This window comes from Saccopteryx bilineata, chromosome X (genome assembly GCF_036850765.1).
Source record: "Saccopteryx bilineata isolate mSacBil1 chromosome X, mSacBil1_pri_phased_curated, whole genome shotgun sequence".
NCBI classification, from domain to species: domain Eukaryota; kingdom Metazoa; phylum Chordata; class Mammalia; order Chiroptera; family Emballonuridae; genus Saccopteryx; species Saccopteryx bilineata.
The window spans coordinates 59,040,500-59,066,057 of record NC_089502.1 but is presented as its reverse complement, the minus strand read 5'-3'; the positions used below and the strand labels follow the sequence as shown (position 1 = coordinate 59,066,057).

The window sequence follows — 25,558 nt, the reverse complement described above, 5'->3', positions numbered from 1 at the left end:
ATGTGACAAACAAGTGTAATTAAAAATTCCTGAAGCACGACCAGTTGAAACTTTTTTGGGTGTTTCTTTTCAATGAAATTTGAAAGCTTCTCACACATTGTCAGCGTGTCTTTAATTTCACTTGTAGAAATCACTTTCTCCGACTCTACCTCCTCCTCACTACTAATATCTTGCAGAAGCTCTGTATGTTGCATCATCTGTAGCTCCTTCAACTCCTCAGTTGAGAGTTCCCCCTCATGTTCCTCGACGAGCTCATTCACGTCACCCTCACCTACCTCCAGACCCATCGGATTCTGCGGTACACAATCTCCTCCAATGCTTCTACCTCGGTTTCGGTCTCTGGTTCGAATTCTTCAAAGTCCCTGTCTGCAACAACATCAGGCCATAACGTTTTCCATGCCAAGTTCAAGATTCCTCTTGTAACCTCTTGCCATGCCAAGTCAATAATGCATAAACATATCACGATGTTGTAGTGATCTTTCCAAAACTCTCGAAGGGTTAGATTTGTATTCTCAGTCACCTCAAATCAGCAGCAGAACAAGTGCTTTGTGTAAAGCTTTTTAAAGTTGGAGATGACCTGCTGATCCATAGGTTGCAAGATTTAAGTCGTGTTGGGTGGGAGGTAGAGGACTTTCATGAATTTGAACTCATCGAGAATGTCATCTTCAAAACCAGGTGGGTGGGCTGGAGCATTATCAAGGATTAGTAATGCTTTCCTCGGGAGTTTCTTTTTTTTTTTGTATTTTTCTGAAGCTGGAAACGGGGAGAGACAGTCAGACAGACTCCCGCACGCGCCCGACCGGGATCCACCCAGCACGCCCACCAGGGGGCGATGCTCTGCCCCTCCGGGGCGTCACTCTGTTGCGACCAGAGCCACTCTAGCACCTGGGGCAGAGGCCAAGGAGTCATCCCCAGCGCCCGGGCCATCTTTGCTCCTCTGGAGCCTCGCTGCAGGAGGGGAAGAGAGAGACAGAGAGGAAGGAGAGGGGGAGGGTGGAGAAGCAGATGGGAGCTTCTCCTGTGTGCCCTGGCCGGGAATCGAACCCGGGACCTCTACACGCCAGGCCGACACTCTACCACTGAGCCAACCGGCCAGGGCTGGGAGTTTATTTTCTTGAAGATATTTCTTCACTGCAGGACCAAATACGAGATTTACTCATTCAATAAAAAACTGCTGCATAACCCATGCCCTAGCATTGGTGCGCCGTATAACCTGCAGTTTTTCTTTAAGAATTTTGTGAGTCTTAAAGGCTCGAGGATTTTTCTCAATGATACACTAGCAGTGGCTTTACTTTACAGTCATTGCTAGCATTTGCACACAATGCAAGGGTCAGATGGTCCTTTGTGGGTTTATAGCCTGGCAGCTTCTTCTCCTCTGCAGTGATGAAAGTCCTCTAGGGCATTTTTTTCTAAAACAATCCTGTTTCGTCACAGTTGAACACTTGTTGAGGGATGTAGCCTTGCTTTGCAATAAGCACAGCAAAACGTGCGATGGACTCCTCAGCTGCCTTAAGGTCAGCACTCACAGCTTCACCATGCCTCACCAAGTGGATGCCAAATCTCTTCTTGAAACTTTCAAACCAGCCGTGACTTGCCTTAACCGTATCTTCTGCTGCCTCTTTGAGGTTGATGGTTCTTTCTTCTTCAAGTCGCCGTAAATAATATGTGCCTTTTTGCATATTACTGTCTCTGTCACTGTATCTCCTGCCAGCTCTTTCTCTTTCACCCACACCAGCAGAAGCTTCTCCATTTCTTCATGGATATTTGTCCTTAATTGGAACAGAATTGTAGTTCCTTTCACTGGATGGCATCCTTTTGTTTAAGGATGGTACATATTGTAGATGTATTGCGGTCGTACAGCCTTGCCAGTTCCATCACTCGTACACCACACTCATGTTTTTCTATTATTTCTTGCTTTACTTCTATCGACATCATTATCTTCTTCTTCTCACCACTGTCCTTTACACTCACTTCCTTCAGCCCCATGATAGCACACAAAAATAGTAAAAAATGCAAAAATGATGCAAGAATGAGTACAACGTACGAGATTCGACTTGATTCTGTGGGTAACATGTGAGAAAGAACGAGATGCTAGTGTTGTGCTGCCGATACTGGACCTATGCACCAATGCGCCAACTAGCAGCAGCTTCCTGAATCATGACTCGTATCTCGAAATTTTGCTTGAATCTCAAAAAAAAAATACAGATTAAGTCGCAGCTCGTATCTTAAAAATTTGTATATTGGTCTGCTCGTATCTCAAGGCACCACTGTATTATATTTTCCAGAAATTTAGAAATGCAATTACTGAGTAAATTATTGGTACTATATTTTGTCTTAAGAACTTTACCAAGAGTTTTCACTATACTAGAAAATCGTTATCAATGTCAACAGTCCTTGTAGTATCTGAGCTGCCAACAAAACATACCTGTATCTGCCTACATTTGCAGCTTTACATTCACTGCATAGGTGTGAGGTCTGACTGCTACCGTTTGTTTTCTTTTTTTTTTTTTTTTTTTTTTTTTTGGTATTTTTCTGAAGCTGGAAACGGGGAGAGACAGTCAGACAGACTCCCGCATGTGCCCGACCGGGATCTACCCGGCACGCCCACCAGGGGCAACGCTCTGCCCACCAGGGGGCAATGCTCTGCCCCTCTGGGGTGTCGCTCTGCCGCAACCAGAGCCACTCTAGCGCCTGGGGCAGAGGCCAAGGAGCCATCCCCAGCGCCCGGGCCATCTTTGCTCCAATGGAGCCTTGGCTGCGGGAGGGGAAGAGAGACAGAGAGGAAGGAGGGGGGTTGGAGAAGCAAATGGGTGCTTCTCCTATGTGCCCTGGCCGGGAATCGAACCTGGGTCCCCCGCACGCCAGGCCAACACTCTACCGCTGAGCCAACCGGCCAGGGCCGCTACCCTTTGTTTTCTAGTGTGGTTTTGTCAGAACACTTGCATATTAAAATATTTTTTATAATAAACTTCTTTTAATTTATCCTTTATGTTATAGTTATGGTATTTTGCTGATTTTTTTTTTTATTTCGGAAATCATGTTAGGTAGGTTATATCAGTGGTCCCCAACCTTTTTTGGGCCACGGACCGGTTTAATGTCAGAAAATATTTTCATGGACTGGCCTTTAGTGTGGGACAGATAAATGCACAAAATAAAATTATGTGACCGGTGTAAAAACTGTGGTATTTTTAAATATAATTGTTAAACTTACGATATTTATTGGGCTAAGTTAAAGGAAGAACGAGCATGTCCTCATTATTCAGGCTGTATTTAAATTTGTTATTCTGACAATGTTTCATGTTATTTATTCTTTTTCTGCAGACCGGTACCAAATGACCCATGGATCAGTACCGGTCCGTAGCCTGGGGGTTGGGGACCACTGGGTTATATCATTTGTGCAATTCATTTCAGGAAATTATGGTGTTACTGTGTGGGAGACAGGTTGTAAGCTGACAAAGTCCTTACAGCCTAGGGTTTAATTTAAAACTAAGCCCTTCCCCTCTCCCTTTTTAAGACTAAGCCTTTCCCTTCATCTCTTTTAAGACTAAATTCTTCCTCACACCTTTGGCTATTGTATGGTGGGGGGGGTGTCCTCTTAAGAGGATTCCTGTTTATACCTTAGATATGTGACTTGGTATCAGAAACTCCCTTGTTTTAGAAATAGATTTGTTCTCTGCACTATATAATAAAGCTGGCCGGGGTTTTTGCCCATTTTTTCTTGTATGCCTTCAGACTGCAGGAGGCCTCCCAATCCCATCCTTTTTATTTCTGTGGTTCTTAATATCCGCCGTTCTCCCTCAAGACCTAGACAGTTATGAGTCATGCTGGTTTGCGGCATTACTGCGAAAGATCTGTTATGAAGAGGGGCTGCTAGGTCTAATAGAGTTGAGAACCACTGGTCAATTCAACTAGTCACGGTATAATGACTGCTATACAAATCATCACCATGTACCATGCATTCTTGTCTGGTCCCTTCCACATAGAAATACTTCCCTTTTCCTCAAAAGAACAATATATGCTGCAAGTGGGGAAAATACAATAGACAAGCTGAACTGTTTGCAGTTATTAATACTTACCTAAAATATCAAGTATTATCACATTCTCTTATTCCATTTAACATGCCAGGCATCAGAGAGCCATAGATAAAAAAAATCCAACAATAACAACAAAAACCAAACAACAATAATAACAAAACAACTGAACATATGCTAGCTCAAGCTATGCTACTTAGTGTGACTTTGAACAAGTAATTTGATAAAAATTAATGTCTTTTCCGACTTCCTCATATGTAATGTGAAGGAGTTGGCCTAGACCAGAGGTTCTTAAAATATGGTCCTCAGACGAGCAGAGTCAGTCTCACCAGTGGACTTGTCAGAATGTAAATTCTCAGGGCCCTACATCAGACCTGCTGAATTAGACTCTGGTGGTGGGGACCAGCAATCTGTGTTTTAGTAAGTTCTTTCAGTCATTCTAATGCATACTGAAGTTTGAGAACCACAGGTCTGATTTCAAAGCTCTGTTCTAGCCATAATATTTTATGAAATTTTTTTAGACTACTCACCAAAACAATACAAAGATTTAGGATCTACAGAAAATGATGGTAGAAAGAATTATGGGCATAATTTCTCATATTAAACTATCACACAATAGCACTTTTATTGAAAGCACTAGATTCCCAGAAGTGGATCTGGTGGGTTAGAGCGTATACAGATCTCTAACGTGAAACTTCCTTAAAAGGCTGAAAAACTTCCCATTTCCACCAGCAATGTAATTACGATACCACATTCCCCATCAATAGTGTCTGTCATCTCTCCTTGCAACTTTTGCTAGTCGGATGGCTTTAAGTAAAGTAAAATCTTGCTATTTAATTTGTAATTCCCTGACTATAACTGAATTTGTTCTTGCTGCCATTTGGATTTGCTCTTCTATGAAATACCTACTGAATTTCTTTGCCTACTTTCCGAGTTGGTTCTTCTCTCTTTTCATCAACAGGCTATCTCAAAAATCTTAGTGAAGTTTGAATAGCTTCAGAAGCATAAATGCTATAAACTCACAAAAAAAATAACTTAAAATCCATTTACACGTAACATCAACTTTTATATTTATTAATTTCTTCTTGATTTTTTAAAAATTATTTTTCTAATTCTTTAAAAGTGGGACTTAGCCTGACCTATGGTGGCGCAGTGGATAAAGCGTCGACCTGGAAATGCTGAGGTCGCTGGTTCAAAACCCTGGGCTTGCCTGGTCAAGGCACATATGGGAGTTGATGCTTCCAGCTCCTCCCCTCTCCTCTCTCTCTCTCTCTCTTTGTCTCTCCCTCTCCTCTCTAAAATGAATAAATAAATAAATAATTAAAAAAAAAAAAAGTGGGACTTAGAGTTCCTTTTTTCTTTAATAATATAGGCATTTAAGAATATCCATTTTATCCTTTAAGTATTTCTTTCACTATTTCCTGTACTTTTTTATATGACACGCACTATTTTTGTTCGTTTAGATAATTTATTTCTTTTATTTTTTTATTTTTATTTATTTTTTTTTACAGAGAGAGAGAGAGAGATAGATAGGGACAGACGGACAGGAACAGAGAGATGAGAAGCATCAATCATTAGTTTTTCATTGCACGGTGCAACACCTTAACTGCTTTCTCATATGTGCCTTGACCATGGGCCTTCAGCAGACCGAGTAACCCCTTGCTTGAGCCAGCTACCTTGGGCTCAAGCCGGTGAGCTTTTGCTCAAACCACATGAGCCCGCGCTCAAGTTGGCGACCTCGGGGTCTCGAACCTGGGTCTTCTGCATCCCAGTCTGACGCTCTATCCACTGCGCCACCACCTGGTCAGGCTATTTCTTTTATTGTTTAATTGAAAAATTAAAGAGTATGTTCCTAGTAAGGGTTTTTGTTTTCAATCACCTTTTAATTATTTATTCCTAATTTTATAATCAGAAAATGCAACCAGTAAAATCTCTATATTTTATAATTATTTTATGGTTAAGGTTTGTTTTTTTAAAAAAAAAATGTTCCATGTTCTTTAAGAGGGGAAGTGAATTCTCCAGTCAAAATATATAAGGTTAAGCCCTGGCAGGTTGATTCAGTGGTGGAGCATTGGCCCAGCGTGTAGAAGTCCCGGGTTCGATTCTTGGCCAGGACACACAGGAGAAGAACCCATCTGCTTCTTCCCCCTTCCCCCTCTCCTTTCTATCTCTCTCTTCCCCTCCTGTAGCCAAGGCTCCATTGGAGCAAAGTTGGCCGGAGAGCTGAGGATGGCTCCATGGCCTCTGCCTCAGGCACTAGAATGGCTCAGGTGCAACAGAGCAACGCCCTAGATGGGCAGAGCATCGGCCCCTGGTGGGCATTCCAGGTGGATCCCGGTTGGGTGCATGCGGGAGTCTGTCTCTCTGCTTCCCTGCTTCGCACTTCAGAAAAATCCAAAAATAAAAGAAAAAAAGAAAAAAATTACATGCTTACTTACCTTTTGTCCACTAACAATGCTACTCAAAGTGTGGTCCACAGACAGACAATGCTGACCCACCCTCTGTGCTAACATTCACGATGATGTAAGAACAGAAATGCAGAGCAGTCACTCAGAAACCTTTACAGCAATCCACCATTGCTATGATATCCAGGTGCATGGTCTGTACACTTGTCTCACAGAACAGGATATTTGAATGTTTTTCAACTCATGTAATGAGCTGCACGTATCGTGGCTTGCATACTTGTCACGTGTAGCAGGACCACATTACAACTATTTTTAAGGTAAATTCTTCACCTATCATTCATAAATGTATAAAATACAGAATCCATTTCTTTTGCTGAAAGACAATTTAACTATAACACTAAAGGTAAATAAAAATTGTGAGCTGGTGAAATTTCTTTAAAAAATCCCTTCTTCCATCCCTTGTCACCTTGTCTCTGTACAAAACAGAACAATTTAGATTTGAATTATTCCCCATGAGTAGTGTGCTGCAGTCAGTCTAAGCCAGATTAGATAAATTAGTATGAAGCAAGGTTGTTGTATAAAATACTTTCAATATTGATATACACTGTGCATTCATTCATACAGCTGTTCCACATGGGGAACCTGGTTCAGGCATAACGTTAGTTACAAATGCTGAATTATAAAAAGCTACATGTGTAAAAGCAATGCTCTATTAATTCCTATATATACACTGTCAATAAATATATGCAGTTTTTAAAATTCTTTTTTCCCTTTTTTCTTTGGTATGTATATTTAATGAAATACAATTTTATGTCTGTTAATTAAGAAGAAATGTGTCATGTATGTTGTCTTTTTCTTTTTCATGTGCTTTTACCCTAATCTAACAGTCTCTGGCTTTTAATGGAAGAATTCAGTCCATTCACATTTAGCAGGACAATGACTACACAAGACTTTATTCCCTCCCCTTACTCTATGTTTATTATTACTTACTTCACAATATCATTTTCTTTTCTCTGTATTTGCTGGCTTGGTCTAGTTTCCATTCATTCTAGTTTTCCCTTCATTAATTCAGAAGTTTTACTGTACCTTTCCACTTTAGTGTCTTTTTCCTGTTCTCATAATCAGACACACAGGAATTGCACATAAGAAATCAATGATTTCCTCCACCTAGGATATATATGTCCTAGCTGTATAATAATATTATATCAAGATCTATCCCATTTGCAGAAAAACAAAAACAAAAACCCCAAAAAACAGCAACAAGCGAAAAACCCATTAGAAAAATAGCAAAATGGTGAAAACTTAAGTGAAGTATACCTCCGGGAGCTAAGGGACCAGGGCCAGGTCCTGTAACGGCAGCTGGCATTTGCCCGGGAGCTGGGACTCCAGGCTGCATAGAAGCTTGCATCAGAGGAGGTGCGCCATTGACGTGCATTGCACCCTGACCAAAAGAAAAACCAGAGAATGCAGATACCTCTGTGGAGACTCAACACATAAAGTCTATTACCTTAAGGAACTCTTAAAATTGATACCCCCAAATATTCTACCAAATATCCTTTCTGTACAGCATGTCTCACCATAGTATATAACACACTTTGAACAGAAGATGAAATACACACAAAAAGCCTGGTTGTAACAGTTAAGATGGACCATATTCTCTTTGTGTGTGTGTGACAGAGATAAAGAGAGGCAGAGAGAGGGACAGACAGACAGACAGGAAGGGAGAGAGATGAGAAGCATCAATTCTTTGTTGCGGCACCTTAGTTGTTCATTGATTGCTTTCTCATACGTGCCTTGACCAGGGGGCTACAGCAGACTGAGTGACCCCTTGCTCAAGCCAGCGACCTTGGGCTCAAGCTGGTAACCCTTGCTCAAACCAGATGAGCCCGCGCTCAAGCTGGTGACCTCGGGGTTTCGAACCTGGGTCTTCTCTGCATCCCAGTCCCATGCTCTACCCCAGGGGTCCCCAAACTACGGCCCGTGGGCCACATGCGGCCCCCTGAGGCCATTTATCCGGCCCCTGCTGCACTTCTGGAAGGGTACTCTTTCATTGGTGGTCAGTGAGAGGAGCATAGTTCCCATTGAAATATTGGTCAGTTTGTTGATTTAAATTTACTTGTTCTTTATTTTAAATATTGTATTTGTTCCCGTTTTGTTTTTTTACTTTAAAATAAGATATGTGCAGTGTGCATAGGAATTTGTTCATAGTTTTTTTTATAGTCCGGCCCTCCAACGGTCTGAGGGACAGTGAACTGGCCCCCTGTGTAAAAAGTTTGGGGACCCCTGCTCTACCCACTGGGCCACCACCTGGTCAGGTAAGATGGACCATACTCTAAAAGCCAAAATAGACAAGTCTTATTTGTGTGGTGAGCTTACCTGTAGCATTTATTTTTGACTTCCTGACTGGAGCCTGGTTATAAGAGTTAAAAAAAAAAAAGTCTTGAACCCAAGGAAAAAAGAGGGGACTGGGGACATTTTTATAAAGAAACTGCTGGCAGTCTGCCTTTTTAAGACAAAATTTCAAAAATTTGACCGATCTGTTCTCATCCCTGTCCTGAGATATAATTCTGGTTTTGAGGGGACTGTTAATTTTTTTAAATATGCTATAATAAAGCTCCCGGAGGGAAAGGGACTGTTACGTTTTCATCTGTGGTTTCCCCAGGGAACTGAGCAGTACCTTGGAATAGAAAGAGCTCTACAAAGAAAGAATAAAAGCTAAGTTATATATATATAAAAAATTACATATGCTCTCAGATAACACAAACAAAACTCTAAAACACAAAATTGTATAGTGATGTGGTTAAGAGAAAACAGGCTATGACATCACACAGAACCAAGTTTAGATCTTGAATAAGCCATTTACAATTTTCCTAAATTTGGATCAGTTAACCTCTCTGGGTCTTAATTAATTTAATTTAATTTCTGAAAAAAATATTTATTGAATTAGAGCATGGGTTAGCACACTATGGTCCTTGGGACAAATCTGGCTTATTGTCTCTTTCATAAGTTTTATTGGAACACGATCACACATGTCTGTGGCCGATTTTACACTCCAATGGCAGAGTTGAGTAGTTAAGATAGATTCCACTGCCTGCAAAGCCAAAAATATTTATTGTCGGGCCATTTACAGATGTTTGCAGACTTCCGCCCTAAACCTTTGTATGATCCATCTAAGTTGTTTGCCTCTGCCAATCCGAAAGATGAAAAATGGCAGGGTTTTTTTTTGTACTTTCTGTTTACATTTATATATATATATATTTTTAGATTAAGCACTTTTTTTTCCTTTTTAATTTTCAGAAGTGAGAAGCGGGGAGGCAGAGAGACAGAATCCTGCTTGAGCCTGACCAAAATCCAATTGGCATGCCCACCAGGGGGCGATGCTCTGCCCATCTGGGGTGCTGCTCCATTGCAATTGGAACCATTCTAGCACCTGAGGCAGAGGCCATGGAGCCATCCTCAGCGTCGAGGTCAACTTTGCTCCAATGGAGCCTCAGCTGCGGGAGGGGAAGGGAGAGATAGAGAGGAAGGAGAGGGGGAGGGTGGAGAAGCAGATGGGTGCTTCTCCTGTGTGCCCTGGCTGGGAATCAAACCCGCGACTTCCACATGCCGGCCAATGCTCTACCGCTGAGCCAACCGGCCAGAGCAAGGTTGAGCACTTTTACATATATTTAATATATATTTGTATTTCCAATTTTGTGAACCGTTTATGCTCATTGCAAACTTTTCTGCTGGGTTATTGGTATTTTTCTTACTACTTTATAGGATGTCTTTTGTGTTTATTATGGAAAATTTCAGATATATAAATTGTATAAAAAATGAAATTAACCACATAGCTTAGAAAACAAACTGCACACATGACTAAAATCTCTCATATGATCTTCCCCAATTGCACCCTTTGTTCCCTTCTTAGACAATCACTTAAGAATTCTTACAGAGGTTTTGAAATTTTATGTAAATCATTATATACTGAACATATTCTTTGTGGCGCACTAAACATGTGGTTGTAATATATACAGACACTTATCCCATATTTTGGGAATCCTTCCACACTCTTTCTTTTTTCTTTTTTCTCTTTTCTTTTTTTTTTACAGAGGCAGAGATAGACAGGGACAGACAGACAGGAACAGAGAGAGATGAGAAGCATCAATCATCAGTTTCTCGTTGCGCATTGCGACTTCTTAGTTGTTCATTGATTGCTTTCTCACATGTGCCTTGACCGTGGGCCTTCAGCAGACCGAGTAACCCCTTGCTGGAGCCAGCGACCTTGGGTCCAAGCTGGCGACCTCTTGGCTCAAGCCAGATGAGCCCGCGCGCAACCTCGGAGACTCGAACCTGGGTACTTCCGCATCCCAGTCCGACGCTCTATCCACTGCGCCACCGCCTGGTCAGGCTCCACACTCTTTCTTTTCACGTCTGTGTGGTATTATGTTTTTAAGTTACCTGTGTTGATACTATGTATCCCAGTTCATCTTAACTGCTTTATGGAATTATGTTTTGAAAGTCATTCATGGTGACATATATATATTTTTTAAATTTACCTTTAATTTATTGTGTTGACATGGTTTCAAGCATCTCACTCAATATAATACCCTGTACCCACTGGAGAGCATATCATATTTTCTCCATTCTTCTGCTGATGTACATTTAGGATTTGCCTAATTTTTTCACTATTACAATGTGGCAATAAACATTCTTAAATATGATTAAGGTCTCTTAAGTAATGAGCCTGTTATCCACATGTGTGGCAAATACTTTTTTCCCAACTTGTCATCTGTTTTTGGTATTTATTTCTTTTTCTCCATATATTAAATTTTCAGTTTTCAAATATATTGATTTTTTTATGGCTTCAGGGTTTTGTGTCACACTCGGAAAGCTAGGTGATGCCTGGCCTGTGATGGCACAGTGGATAGAGCATCAACCTGGAACGCTGAGGTTTTGGTGCAAGGCCCTGGGCTTGCCTGGTCGAGGTGCATGGGACAAGCAGTCAATAAATGAACAATTAAAGTGATACTTCTCACTGCCCATCCCTCTGTTTGTAATCAATCAATAAAATATTAAAAAGAAAGTGAGGTGTTTATTCATTGGTAAGAATGTAGCTAAAAGTGCACCCTCATCTGTTCGGTTGTGGTATTACATGAAACATGTATATGAAATACAGTGCTAGCCACAGTGTTACACATACACAAATACAAAATGAGCTTATAAAAAGGGTGCAAAGGAAGAACCTCTTTGTTTTACAACCTTGGCACTGAATCCATATTCATTCAGATGCCACATATTCTGCAACCTGGAAACTGTGTTTATGCCTAGAAATTGAAATGATCATCTCTGGCTCCTGATCATTCTTCTGTCAATACATGCTCCTAAAATGGAACTGCCATTCTAACACAGATGAAAGAAATGTTAAGGGGTAAAGCCGTACCAAAGTCTGGGCCCCAGGGGCCTGAGGAGTCTGCTGGTTCATTGGCACATTGGCTCCTGCGGCAGGCCCAGCGCTATGGACTGGTGGAGGGTTGCCTGCAATCAGTGTCGGGATATTTGTCTGGCGATGCAGAATTTTCTGAAAAGTAAAAAGACACATCTGTGAGCTGCTTAACAAAGCAATTTCATATTCTGCAACCTGTTGACCCCAGCAATTGCAAAAAAGAACATGAAGCACTTACCAGGGCGATCTCTGGATCTACAATTCTCATCACTACCTGTGCTTGTAGCAAAGCATAAGCCAGCTGAGGGTTTTGGAGCAACATGTTCCGTGCTTCCTGGGGACTATTCTGGACACAGAGCTGAGAAGAAACAGAATTACCATCAGGTTCAACACTTACAGACATTGCTTAGAAATCAGTGATTTAGAACCATCCCCTCTGAGAAATGTAACAGTTTTTGCATAGCACACAAAATCTTGGTCCCGGGAGGCAAGAGAAGGAAGAGGCATTTCAAATACCATAAAATCATCATTTAGGAAAAACCCCACATTTTAATATCTATATCTGATACCCTTGGGCCACAGAAACCCAGACAGATTGTGTTGGTGTGTTGGTGTACATCAGTGGTAGTCAACCTGGTCCCTACTGCCCACTAGTGGGCGTTCCAGCTTTCATGGTAGGCAGTAGCAGAGCAACCAAAGTATAAATAAAAAGATAGATTTAACTATAGTAAGTTGTTTTATAAAGATTTATTCTGTCAAACTTAGCGAAAATACGACATAAAGTACTTGGTAAGTAATGATTATTATATGCTTTAACTTGCCGTAACTCTGCTTTATAAATTTTATAAAGTAAATTTACTTCCCTACTTTATAAATCACCATTACTGTGGAACCGGTGGGCAGTTAGAAAATTTTACTACTAACAGAGATACAAAAGTGGGTGGTAGGTATAAAAAGGTTGATTATCCCTGGTGTACAACAATGGAAAGCTCTTTGCACAAAATGTAAAATATAGTGTGCATGGATAGAACAGTGAAGGTGCATGATAAATGGTGGTCAGCGGGCACACTTTCTGCTAGAGCTCAGGGAGTCATTTCTGTTAACTTGATCAATGAACTCTTAAAAATGTGATGTGATTGGATTTATTCATAACTTAATGCATCATCCCACCTTCATCTGTTTCATCAGCTCAAACATCTGCTCTGGTGGAAGGCTGGCAACCGCTTTGCTAATGGACTCTGGGGCGTCCTCAGGACTGATAGTCTCTCCATATGGTGATTCAATCACAGGGGCACCAGTGCCGAGGCCTGATCAGGAAGAAAGTACAAAATAACTTGAGGAGGTGAAATAAAGAGCTAACCCATTTCAAGTAGCTACTTTCCAGGGCTGCTCTAAAGACCTGTTGATAACTTTCAAGTCTCTGGCACTGAGAAGGCAGTGATTTGCAAGTCTCCTATTTCTGTAGAACAAAGTGACAGGGTGTAATTTCTGTTTTCAGAATAAAGCAAGAGGTTTATTTATTTATTTATTTTACGATAATCTGCTAAATATACAAGTTGGATTTTTGTAGAGTATGTTTTTCCTTGGGGCTGTACAATAAACAGGTTTCTTGAAATGATCCATGGGTAGGGTTAAGAATGGGCCCTGGTCAGATTGGTGGGAACGGGGCAGAGAAGGGCACAGGGGAGGCCATGGGACAAGCCATGACCCTCAGGGACCCATGGGTACAGTCTCCCAGGTTACAGCCCCTGAGTGAGCACCCAGGCAACACAGGTGGGCTGGCTGTTGCAAACTCACCAGCACTCACCTCAGCACAACCACCCCTACTATGTAATCTACTGAACAAATGGACACTTTTCCTACCCCACCTCCCAGACACCCCCAACAAGGGTTCCGATTTTTAGAAACAGCAATCATTCAAATGGTTACATATGAAGTGGCAAGAGGTTTAAATAGAGAAAAGGTGCTAATTTCAAAATAGTATTCCTGGATCTATAACCTCATAAACAAGCCCTAAGAATGCCTTAGTGAGTGTTCCCATCAGTTACAGATCTGGCAAGATAATTACAGGAGTACCACCAATGATACACTTAGTACATAACTAATGGCTTGCTGAGCCAGAATTCATCTTCATCCGGAATTAACTCCTTGGCAAATGAAGGACTTCTAATGTCAACTCTGTTTCTGAAAGATACACACTTGCCTAATGCAGGTACCTCAGGCGGGTCAAGCAAAGCAGCTGTGCGGGTAACCACTGAAGCAGATACTAAAACATACCATCAATAGAAACTCTTCATTGTGACATCATTGCTAACTCAAACTGCATACAACTTGGGTTTGTACTCACTCTTCAGCTCTTCTTTGTTCTTCTCACTGGCAGCATTGTCCACTCGAAGTGCTCTCCCACTGAATTCGCGGCCATTCAGGTTTCTCATGGCACTAAGTGCTGTCTCCTGGTCTTGGTATTCACAGAAGCCATAACCCTTTGGCTTTCCTGTCTCCCTATCATATACCAACCTGAAGAGCAGAACCAAGATACAGGCGTAAATGTTACATACACACAGGGTTCCTGCAAATATTGCCACGTTCTAACTTGGTGAACTGTAAGGCAAATGACTTGATCACGCTGTTGCACTGAAACATTTTTTTAAACCTTTAAAAAATATATATTTAAATTACAGTTGACCTTCATAAACATATTTTAAAAACCAATTCCTCCCCCAGGTCAGTTGACAAGACAGGGCAGGTCCTAATATCAACAGCTTCTCTCCGACTAGTGGAGGGGTGACTCTGTTTGATGTGGTGGAAAAAGCCCACACCCAGCTGTCTTGTCCGTAGAAGCGACAACCGCTGGGGTGGCTGAGTAGGGAATGCTCCCAGCTCCATTAGCTTGACATTGTAGTAACTGTTAGAGAAGGCACATTTTCTTCCCTGTGTGCATGTGCAACAGATTCTGGAGATAACTCCAACTGGTTACACATACTTAGCCGGCCCTGAAGCTGAACACATGTGCACTGGAAACACAAAAGGGGCCAGGAGAGAGTCAACGCCTGGGCACATTTGAAAATGGCATGAATTTTGAATGCTGCTGGCATTAAGAAAAAAAAATGTACCTTTTAGTAGAAATGAATGTGAATTGTAAGGTACGTAAATTACATCTTACTAATGCTGTTATGAAAAAAATATGCATGTGAAAAGTCACGAATGTGAAAACCTTGTCATTATTGCTAAGGGCCAAATTTGTAGTGATTTTTAAGAAAGTCCCACCAAGTAGTGAAAGGGAATCGCACCTGAAGCTAACAACAGGTCCAACCTCAGAAAAGATATCCTTTAATTGCTCTTCAGTAGCCTCATATGGAATGTTCCCCACTAAGGAAGAAAATAGAGAACATATTACAATTCTAGCCTTGGAATCTAGATCTTTAGTAAGAAAATAAACACTAACTACTTATACCATGGAAAATGTATCAATTAGCTCAAAACACAGTGTTCCTCCAATCTCAGTTCCACAGTACTCCCTTAGATAGGATTTCAATCTTTACTGACTTTAATTGCAAGAGAAAGAAATAAATCACTGAGACTAACTACAAAAGGTGTAGGCACTCCTAAATATCAGTTATCAGACTGATCTGACAAGTTAGATTCCTTAACTTTGGTGAAAATACTTAGGCATTGGTATTTATTTGAAGGTCTGCAAGTCTTATAAATAACTACTAAAAATATCAATATTTTCATTTTAAAAACCGGCTCAAAAGTCCATATTTACACACACACACACACACACACACACACACTCAAAAGGGAAGGACCATGGCTATAGTGGAAGATGATTAAAAATCATTCTGAACTGTTTTGTCATAATGTGCTTCCAAATGGTGCTTTAAAATCACCACACATACTTAAAAGGTCACAAACAAGCTTATTTCGGCTGAAAAGATTACTTAGAATCTATTCGATCCTCTTGAAAATTTCTTTGAGGAGGCCCCAATCATTCCTTCATTCATTTATTTACAATCAATATTAAGACACCAGGTAGCTGCTACCACTATCAACGAACTAAAATGTAACGGGCTCTAAGTACAGAATGAAAATCCTTATAAGAAGGAGAGAAGCGGACACAAGTATCTACACCCTCAGCACAAATATTCTGAAATAGGGGGTGAGAAGTAGTAAGGGACAGTTGCCAAGCGCCATCGCTTCTAGAAAATAATTGAAGGTAGAAAATCAATGAAAGGAGAAACGCATATAAGCTGAACGCTAGTTTAACTTCCTCGGCCACACTGTGCAGAGGCTGCCAAACCTCGGGTGAAAGGGAACATCACTTTGCCCACGGGTCCACCAGCCTGACCACCACCACACAGGAGGCACGGCTGACAGATCACAGGTTCCCGGGGCGACTCAGGAGGTGCAGGGGGCGTCCCTCGCCGCTCACTGCCCCTTCCTGTTCCTCTGCGGTACTTGGCAACACTGAATTTCTCTTACCGAACACTGAACGTAGAGAACGGTCTACCGCAGGGTCTCTAACATTCAAACCCGCCATCGTTCTTTTCAGGCGGCTTCCGGTATGCCCGGGCACGTTTCCGTACCGCTCGTGCACCGGAAACGCCAGGGCTGCAGGGCCCCGCCCCTGGCGTTATTGCATCATCAAAGGAGGAGTGTTTTATGTCCGCGACATCAATGACTCCTCCCTCCTGGCTGGGCTGCAGCCTCACAGTAACTTTCTTCTGAGTCGGTTCGGGCTTTCCTAGGCGAATGGTATCTTTTATCATTCGTTTTTTCTTAGGCTAGAACAAGTAACCTTTGACCACAATAAAGATGGCAGCAGCGGCATTACCATGGTAACAGGGAGGTCATTTGTTAACCACGTGGCACTTTGGTTTTAATCACGCCCTGTTGTGGGAGGGAAGTGCTTGGCCCCGCCCCAGCAGCGTGCAAATTATGCTTTTATAAAATCTGAGTTTATGAAGATGGGGAAGGAGAGTTGCGGCAGCCTAGATGAATGGGAGAATGAGGGGCACTTAACGTCAGAGCGCTAACACATAGCTGAGAAGATGGTGAGGCAGAACATACCCCTCTCTACTCTTGTGTAGCCCCTGGGCTCCCTTTGCTTGGTGGTGGTGATGGGGCCGGGCATTAGAGAACGCTGGCAGGCAGGGTGTCAGAAAACAAGAACAGGACGGTGGCGCAGTGGATAGATCGTGGGACTGGGACTGGGACTGGGACGCGCGTGGAGGACCCAGTTCGAAACTCCGAGGTCGCCCAGCTTGAGCAAGGGGTCACTCGGTCTGCTGTAGCCCCTGGTCAAGGCACATATGGGAAAGCAATCAATGAACAACTAAGGCGCTGCAAGGACAAATTGATGCTTCTCATTTCTCTCTCTCTCTCTCTCTCTCTCTCTCTCTCTCTCTCTCCCTGTCACTCACACACACACACACACACACACACACACACACACACACGACAGGAACCGTCATTGACTAGTGGTACACAACAAGCAGCTAAGGCACTGTTGTGAGCTAAGGTTGCCTTGGCTCCAGAGATTGAGTGCTTACTACTGCATCTAATATCTCTCAGTAGAACTGAGGAAATATGGATGGCTCAACATATTACCATGCTTTTCTTGAGAAAGAACTTAAACTTTATGAGGTGATACTGGATCAGTGACTCACTCTGAACCACCCAAGAATAGCGTGAGGCACTTAACTAGGGCTTGTTCAGCTACCATTAAACCTCTGTGGAGAATGGTTAATGTTGGTTTTATCACTGCCTCAACTAAACCTACTCTACTGGTTATAAAAGAGGAGGTGGGTGCAAGACATATTTTCTAAGCTTTTACTTTATATTTGAGTTTACTTATAGGCCATGATATCTGTTGTCCATGAGAGTGTTTTCCCTTCACTGTGACACTCCCACAGTGACACATTTTCTTTTGCCTCCCAATTACAGGAAAATGAAGACAAGATGGGACATTTGACACTGTTGTAGGTGTTATGACTGAGCCTCAGTTAACACAATGATACAGATACAGTATGAAGAGGTAGGGGGAAAACTAGGAAAGATGCATTTCTACACAAATGGTACTAAATATATAGGTTAGGTGTTATATGGGAGCTTTGAGTACAAGAGAAAGGATACATTGTAGAGAATCAAATAAATTGGGAAACCACAGTTTGGCAGGAAGTTTTATGGAAAAGTTTTGAGTTATTATCCAATCTTTTTGATGATGCTAAGAATCTTAGATAACGTACAATTGAAGGAAGCAAACACATTCAAGATTGCGAAGGCACAGAGACTTGGAGTCTTTCTCCTGGCCATAGAATATCAAACTTCTAAGGTTGCAGTAAGTACTTCTTCATGCTTAACCCTTATTTAAAGCTCCTCCAAGAGTCATGGGATGAAATCCCTCATTGATCCTCCAGGGAATACCTGCAGAGGCAGCAATTCCTGGACAGACATCATTGCATGAAAAAGATCCCAAAAGGCACTGTAGCATTACCCATGTTAGGAGGAATCCTCAAAGATTGGTGTCTGGATTGCTAAGGGAACTTGGAGCCCTCACAGAGCACCTGACACAACACCTGGTCAGTATCTGGATGTAGGTACCAACTAGCTTGCTTTCCAGAAAGAAACATCATTCCTAAGTTTTGCACTACTGCATTATTATACTCATTCTGCAGCAATATCTGTACTTTATGGGGATATCTAAGGGAGTTGACCAATCCATCAAAGCTGGTTATTCTGTTTTTTTTATTTTAGCACTCATTTTTTATTTCTTTCCTAACTATTTTTGTTCTCAATTCATACTCAGTGAATATATTTCCTATATTTCTTTCCCAGAAGGTTCAGGATTCTTCACCTGCTCAAAGGCTGCCTTATGAGATACATTGCCTAGTAGCAGGCTAAGGAGTTAGGTGAGTCAACTTTATTGGAGGACAATTTCCCTTGTTCTTGGCAATGGCATGGTGACCTCTTGTTGCAGAATGAGGACTACTTTCAAGTCAAGCATTGGGGAATATTGAGTAAGAAGTGGAAATCTGATTTTTGTTCCTTTAGAATCCACCAGGCTTGCTTGTCTAAAACTTATGCCTATTTGAAGGCATGTTTTATTGTGGCAAAATATCCATAACAAAATTGACCATTTTAACCCTTTTAAGTGTACAATTCTGTAACATTAATTATATTCACATTGTGCAACCATCATCACCAGTCTATCTCCAGAATCTTTTTAAAATTAATTAATTAATTAATTTGTTGTATTTTTCCAAACTGAGAAGTAGGGGTAGGGGGTGGGGCGCAGACACACAGACTTCTGCATACACCCGACCAGGATCCACCCGGCATGCCCACCAGGGGACGATGCTTGGCCCATCTGGGGCATTGCTCTGCTGCAACCAGAGCCATTCTAACCCCTGAGGCAGAGGCCATGGAGCCATCCTCAGCCAACTTTGCTCCCATGGAACCTTGGCTATGGGAGGGGAAGAGAGAGATAAAAAGGAAATAGAGAGGGAGGGGTGGAGAAGGAGATGGGTGCTTCTCCTGTGTGCCCTGGTCAGAATTCGAACCTGGGACCTTCACATGCTGTTCTGACACTCTACCGCTGAGCTAGCTGGCCAGGACCCAGAATTTTTTATTTTTACAAACTGAAACTCCATACACATTGCACACTAACTCCCCATTCTCTCCTATGCCCATTCCCTTGCTACCACCATTCTACTTTCTGTCTCATTAATTTTTTTTGTCTCTTATGAATTTGACTACTATAGATACCTTATATAAATGGAATCATAACACTATTTTTTTCCCTTTTGTGACTGGCTTATTTCACTTAGCAAAATGTCTTCAAGGTCCATTCATGTTGTAGCATGTCAGAATTTCCTTCCTTTTTAAGGCTCAAGAGTAAATACCCCATTGTATGTATATACCACATTTTGTTTATTCACTGATTGTAGACATGGGGGTTACTTCCACATTTTGGCTATTGGAAATAGTGCTGTTGTGAACATGGCTGTAAAAGTATCTGTCTGAGTTCCTGCTTTCAGTTCTTTTGGGTTTATATCAAGAGGTGGAGTTGCTAATCGAATGATAATTCTGTGTGTAACTTTTTTGAGGAACCACCATACATTTACCACAGCTGCAGCACCATTTTTCATTCCTACAGGCAATGCCAAGGGTTCTCATTTCATCCTCACCAACATTTGTTATTTCCTGCTTTTTTGTTTCCGATAATAGTCACCCTAAATTGGTGTGGAGTGGCATTTCATTGGGATTTGATTTGAATTTCTCTACTATATTAGAAAAATCTACCATTCTCTCCTGTGTGTCTCTTTTACTTAGACGCAGGACACTTTACTTCTGACAATTCTCATGACCAAATGCGGGTTGTTTTTTCCCACAAGTATTTCTCTGCAACATCAAGTGTTGTAGTCTTGGTATAAAAGTGTTTTTAAATATTTTGTTTTAGTCTTTGTCTTGTAATTGTCATGCCTATGTTTTCTTTCGGGTACAGTTTCTGCCACTTTATTTTCTTCCTTTGAATGTGGCATATTTTCTTGTTTCCGTGTATGCTTTGTGTTTTGTTTTTTTTTTAATTGGGAATTTGAGCAAACGGTTTTGCAGATAGGCTCTGTGCAAGGAAGACATTTACTAATTAGAAGGGATAGCTGTGTGCCTTGTAATAAGCCTCGTGTGGAGGCTTAAAGTCTTCTTAGACCTTTCCTAAACATATATCTTGTCTGGGCCTGTTATGTGCTTTTTTTCAATTGCCTTACATACACACACCTGTTTTAAAGTGTCTTAATTTCACAGAGTCTCAATATTTTATTTTATTTTTTATTTTTCTCAAATGAGAAGCAGGGGGCAGCAGACAGACTCCCGCATGTGCCTGACCGGGATCCACCTGGCATGCCCACCAGGGGGAGATGTTCTGCCCCCCCTGGGGCCTTGCTCTGTTGCAACCGGAGCCATTCTAGCGCCTGAGGCGGAGGCCATGGAGCCTTCCTCAGCCCCTGGGACAACAGGAGTTTTGTCTGCGGGAGGAAAAGAGAGAGATAAAGAGGAAGGGGAGGGAGGAGGGTGGAGAAGAAGATGGGCACTTTTCCTGTGTGCTCTGGCCGGGAATCACACCTGAGACTTCCATATGCTGGGCCGATGCTCTACCACTGAGCCAACCAGCCAGGGATGAGTGTCACTTTTGCTTTTTTTTTTTTCTAGGAACTTTTGATGTTCTATTGTGTTTTCTAACTCTACTTTCTTGCCCTAGGTGTCGTGAGGCTGTAGTACTTCTGCAGCTTTCACAAGCAACATCCTGTATTTTCTGTAGCTTTTCCCAGCCTGAGATCCAAGCTAGGACGCTTCTCTCTGTCTGAACTCCAAGTTAGGTGAAACAGAGAGCACTACCTTGGGCCACCCCCATCCAGATTAGAACATTGCACAAAATGTCCACCTTCCTTTTTCCAGTGAAAGGGAAGGAATTGGTACCTGGGCCACTGCTCCTGTGCTATGAACACAGTGGAGGTAAGAGGGGTGGAGTTCGGGTAAGTAACAATGTTATGATAGTTCCTGCCATTTTCTATGTGGCTTTTCTTGGTGAAGCCTTTGCTTGTTGCTGTATTCTGTTTTCCTGAGCAGCTATAAAGTTATTTTACCCAGTCTCTGATTGCTGGTTAAAATGTTAATTCAGTGGGGGAAGCAGGGCCTGGAACTTCCCAGTCTGTCAGACTGCAGATGACACTAAAAAGTAAAAAAGTAGTATTCTATCTAGGCAGTTTATAAACAGGGATACCAAAACTCAGAAAGTGACTTGCACAGTATTACACAGTAAGAATCAAACCTGTGATTTAACTCTATTTTTTCCAAGTTCTGTGATTATTTAAAAAAACAACTACTTTGTATTTTAGAATACTTTTAGATTGACCAAAAAAGTATCAAAGACAGTACAGAAAGTTCCCGTATGCACCCACCCCCTGCCTTGCACAAAGTTATCCTTTTTATTAACACGTTAGATTAGTATAGTTCATTTATCGCAATTAATGACCCAATACTGATAGACTTTTATGAACTGAAGTTTATACTTTATTCAGATAACCTTAGTTTTTACCTAGTATCCTTTTCTGTTCTAGGCTCTGGTCCAGAATACTGTTTACATTGTTGTCATGTCTCCTTGGGCTCTAGTTGACCATGAGAGTTTCTTAGAATTTCTTTGTTTTGATGACCTTGACAGTTCTGGGGAGAAGTACTGAGATATTTTGTAAACTTTTCCTCAATTGGGATTTGTCTGATGTTTTTCTTGTGATTAGATTGGGGTTATAGCTGTTTGGGAAGAAGACCACGTAGCTGAAGTGTCATTCTCATCATCCTCATATCAAGGCCTTGATCAGTTGGCCATGGTAGTTTTTATCAGGTTTCCCCTCTGTAAAGTCACATTTCCTACTTTCTATTCTCTTATATTTTTTGGAAAGATGTCACTAAGTCCAGCCCACACTCAAGAATGTTTGGAGAAGATAAAGTTATACTTCCTGGAGGGTAAGAATCTACATAAATTATTTAGCATTATTCTATAAGGAAGAATGATTTGGTTCCTCACATTCTTTCAGCTTTGTCCTTTGCAAGCTATTTCACTCTGGTTCCTGTGTCTCTTTGGCATGCCCCCATTATTTTGATTCTTGAGCACTTTCGTACTTTTTGGCACTAGGGATGTTCATTTTGCATATTCCCTGCCACAGCCATTGCAGAATCAGCCATTTCTCCAAGGAACCCTGGTTCCTTTTTTTTTTTTTTTTTTTTTTTTGTATTTTTCCGAAGCCAGAAACGGGGAGGCAGTCAGACAGAATCTCACATGTGCCCGACCGGGATCCACCTGGCACGCCCACCAGGGGGCGATGCTCTGCACATCTGGGGCGTCGCTCTGTTGTGACCAGAACCACTCTAGCGCCTGAGGCAGAGGCCACAGAGCCATCCTCAGCGCCCAGGCCAACTTTGCTCCAATGGAGCCTTGGCTGTGGGAGGGGAAGAGAGAGACAGAAAGGAAGGAGAGGGGGCGGGGTGGAGAAGCAGATAGGTGCTTCTCCTGTGTGCCCTGGCCAGGAATTGAACCTGGGACTCCTGCATGCCAGGCCGATGCTCTACCACTGAGCCAACTGGCCAGGGCCCCCTGGTTCCTTTTAGTAAGCCAAAATATCTTCCTGAATACAAAAGATCTAGTAGACTGTAGTAGATCCAATGGAAAACCATTTAGATGGATACATGCATGTAGGAAGCGGTTAACAGGGACAAAGGAAAGAGAAAGCTGGAAGGGTCATAATCTGTTTCTCCCTTGAATGGTAGTTTATTATACATGTGGTGGCAATTTAAGAGAACAGTGCCAGCTCTGTCAACCTGTCTTGAGAATCTCAATTTCCTCATTTGTAATATGGGCATAATAATCTCAAGTGGTTGTTGGGATGAACAACATGGGTAGAACACATGCTTTGCTGCCACATAGTAAGCATTCATATGTTAGCTATACTAGTTTCAATTCTTGACTTTTCTGAACTAGCTACTATAATGTCATGAACAACTGTGAGTCCTCGCTTTTTTTTTTTTTGTGATGCCTATATTATTCATCTTCCTTCTTGTTATATTTTTTTTCCCTAGGAATAACTTGATTTGACCCAGTGCGTGTTTTCCTTTGAGATTGTCAGTGAGAAGGTTTGCTGGTCAAACACTAGAGGGTCTCTCTGAAGGTAAGTTTTGGGACCATTGGCTTTAAGTAGCTGCCTTTTCCCTAGACCCCTGCTCAGGTTTATTTTGCTCTTGAGTCTTTATCAAGGGGGGGATCTAAAGCTCCACTTCCTGGAGGGTGAAAAAATTGTGTTGTTTGACAATCACATGTTCATATTAAAGTGCACTGAACACTAAATCTCTTTTTGTTAATAGAATAAAAATTCTGCCTGACCTGTAGTGGCTCAGTGAATAAAGCATTGACTTGGAATGGTGAGCTCACTGGTTCAAATCCTTGGGCTTGCCAGGGCAAGGCACATACAGGGGACAACTACTACGAGTAGATGCTTCCTGCTTCCCCCCCCCCTCTTTCTCACCTTCCCTGTCTTTCTCTCTCTCTCTCACTGTCTCTCTCCCTTCTCTACAAAAATCAATACATAAAAAATCTAAAAAAAGATTATGTAGTGTCCCCTTGTCAGCCTTTATATCTGTGAGCCTTCTCTCATGATGCCTACACTGAAATGCCTCCTTTTTTTTTCCTTATAATTTCCTTTGTTAGCCTGATAGTCAAAAAACTTTCAAATCCCCACCTGGAGTAATTTAAGGAATGCTGATACTTCCCTGTCTACTGTCTTTTGCATACTACCACTCAATTATTCCTTAGAATGAACTGGCTCTTGATATGTATATGGTGTAAGTATTCAAAGTATTCAACATTTGGTTATGTATCTTCTAAATTTTGTATTAATGTTGTATTTTCCCTAAAGAATATGTAAGTACCCTAGTGAAGATGTAAGTATCTGCTTATTGATAACGAGGAGGAAGATAAAGACTTTTTAATAGGTCTAGAGTATACTTATCTACAAATTTCAATAAGGGAACTTTTCTGTATTGTTTAATACATCTCAAAAGAATGCATATACAAATAATTGAGACATGAGAAAGCATTGGTTCAACACTAATGAATCTACAAGGATTAGGATTTGGGGAAGGTGGAGAAGATTACCTAACCTTTTTAAAAATTGGAAACTGCAACCAAAATAAGCTGCTAAAATCCCTATTAAAATTTATGAGGAGTCTTCAGAAGACTCTCTCCATGATTTTTATTAAACTAGAGAGCCCCTGTTGGGTGCTCTGAGGTTTCTCATGCAAAACAGAAATTAGGGGATTCCCCTCTCCCCCCTCCTTTTTTTTGTATTTTTCTCAAGTGAGAAGCAGGGAGGCAGAGAGACAGACTCCCGCATGCACTGGGCAAGCCCACTAGGAGGCGATGCTCAGCCTCTCTGGGGTGTTGCTCCACTGTAACCAGAGCCATTTTAGCACCTGAGGCAGAGGCCATGGAGCCATCCTCAGTGCCCGGGACTACTTTGCTCCAGTGGAGCCCTGGGTGTGGGAGGGGAAGAGAGAGACAGAGAGGAAGGAGAGGGGGATGGGGTGGAGAAGCAGATGGGTGCCTCTCCTGTGTACCCTGGCTGGGAATTGAACCTGGGACCTCCACACACCAGGCTGATCCTCTCCCACTGAGCCAACTGGCCAGGGCCCTTCCCTTAACTGGTCTAAATAAGGGGACTTATTACATCTGAGATTGTCAGTTTCACTGTGCCTTCTTTAATCCTTGGCTATGATTATAAGGAATTAACTTCCAACTCAGTTGAAAGCTGGATATTCTCCTAAAGAGATTGCTGGTTCTGAGTCTCAGAACTTAGAACCTTTATTTATGTTTGGCCCTTTGGGGCCCATAATCTCATAAAGTATCTAATCTTGCTATCGGAATTGACTGTTTTATATTGTCATTTCTAGTTCGTGCTGGTGTGGACTTGGTCCACGCCTGTGATTGGAATCCTCATGCTGTAGCTGCTGAGACAGAAATCTAGGTAGAAATGGAGTAGCAGATGGGGTGCAAAATATACTCTGAGGATAACAGAAAGGTAAGTGCTGGGGAAATATATTTTTTGACATCTCAGAGTGATTTTCCATATATACTACCAGGCAGTGATTTT

The 25,558-nt window shown here is 41.8% G+C and overlaps 1 protein-coding gene across 2 annotated transcripts in view; it reads right to left on the bottom strand.

The window, feature by feature from the left end:
* Nucleotides 1-16,466, bottom strand: part of CSTF2 (cleavage stimulation factor subunit 2) — a 31,761-nt gene extending 15,295 nt beyond the window's left edge. For both annotated transcript variants that reach the window (XM_066249202.1, XM_066249203.1), the window contains exons 1-7: nt 16,344-16,466; nt 15,152-15,230; nt 14,209-14,378; nt 13,032-13,168; nt 12,100-12,219; nt 11,859-11,996; nt 7,754-7,877 (exon numbers count right to left, since the gene is read on the bottom strand). In XM_066249202.1, coding sequence (XP_066105299.1) covers nt 7,754-7,877; nt 11,859-11,996; nt 12,100-12,219; nt 13,032-13,168; nt 14,209-14,378; nt 15,152-15,230; nt 16,344-16,401 — 826 coding nt within the window. In that variant the 5' untranslated portion in view covers nt 16,402-16,466. The remainder of the gene's footprint in view (nt 1-7,753; nt 7,878-11,858; nt 11,997-12,099; nt 12,220-13,031; nt 13,169-14,208; nt 14,379-15,151; nt 15,231-16,343) is intronic.
* Between the last annotated feature and the right edge of the window lie 9,092 nt (nt 16,467-25,558).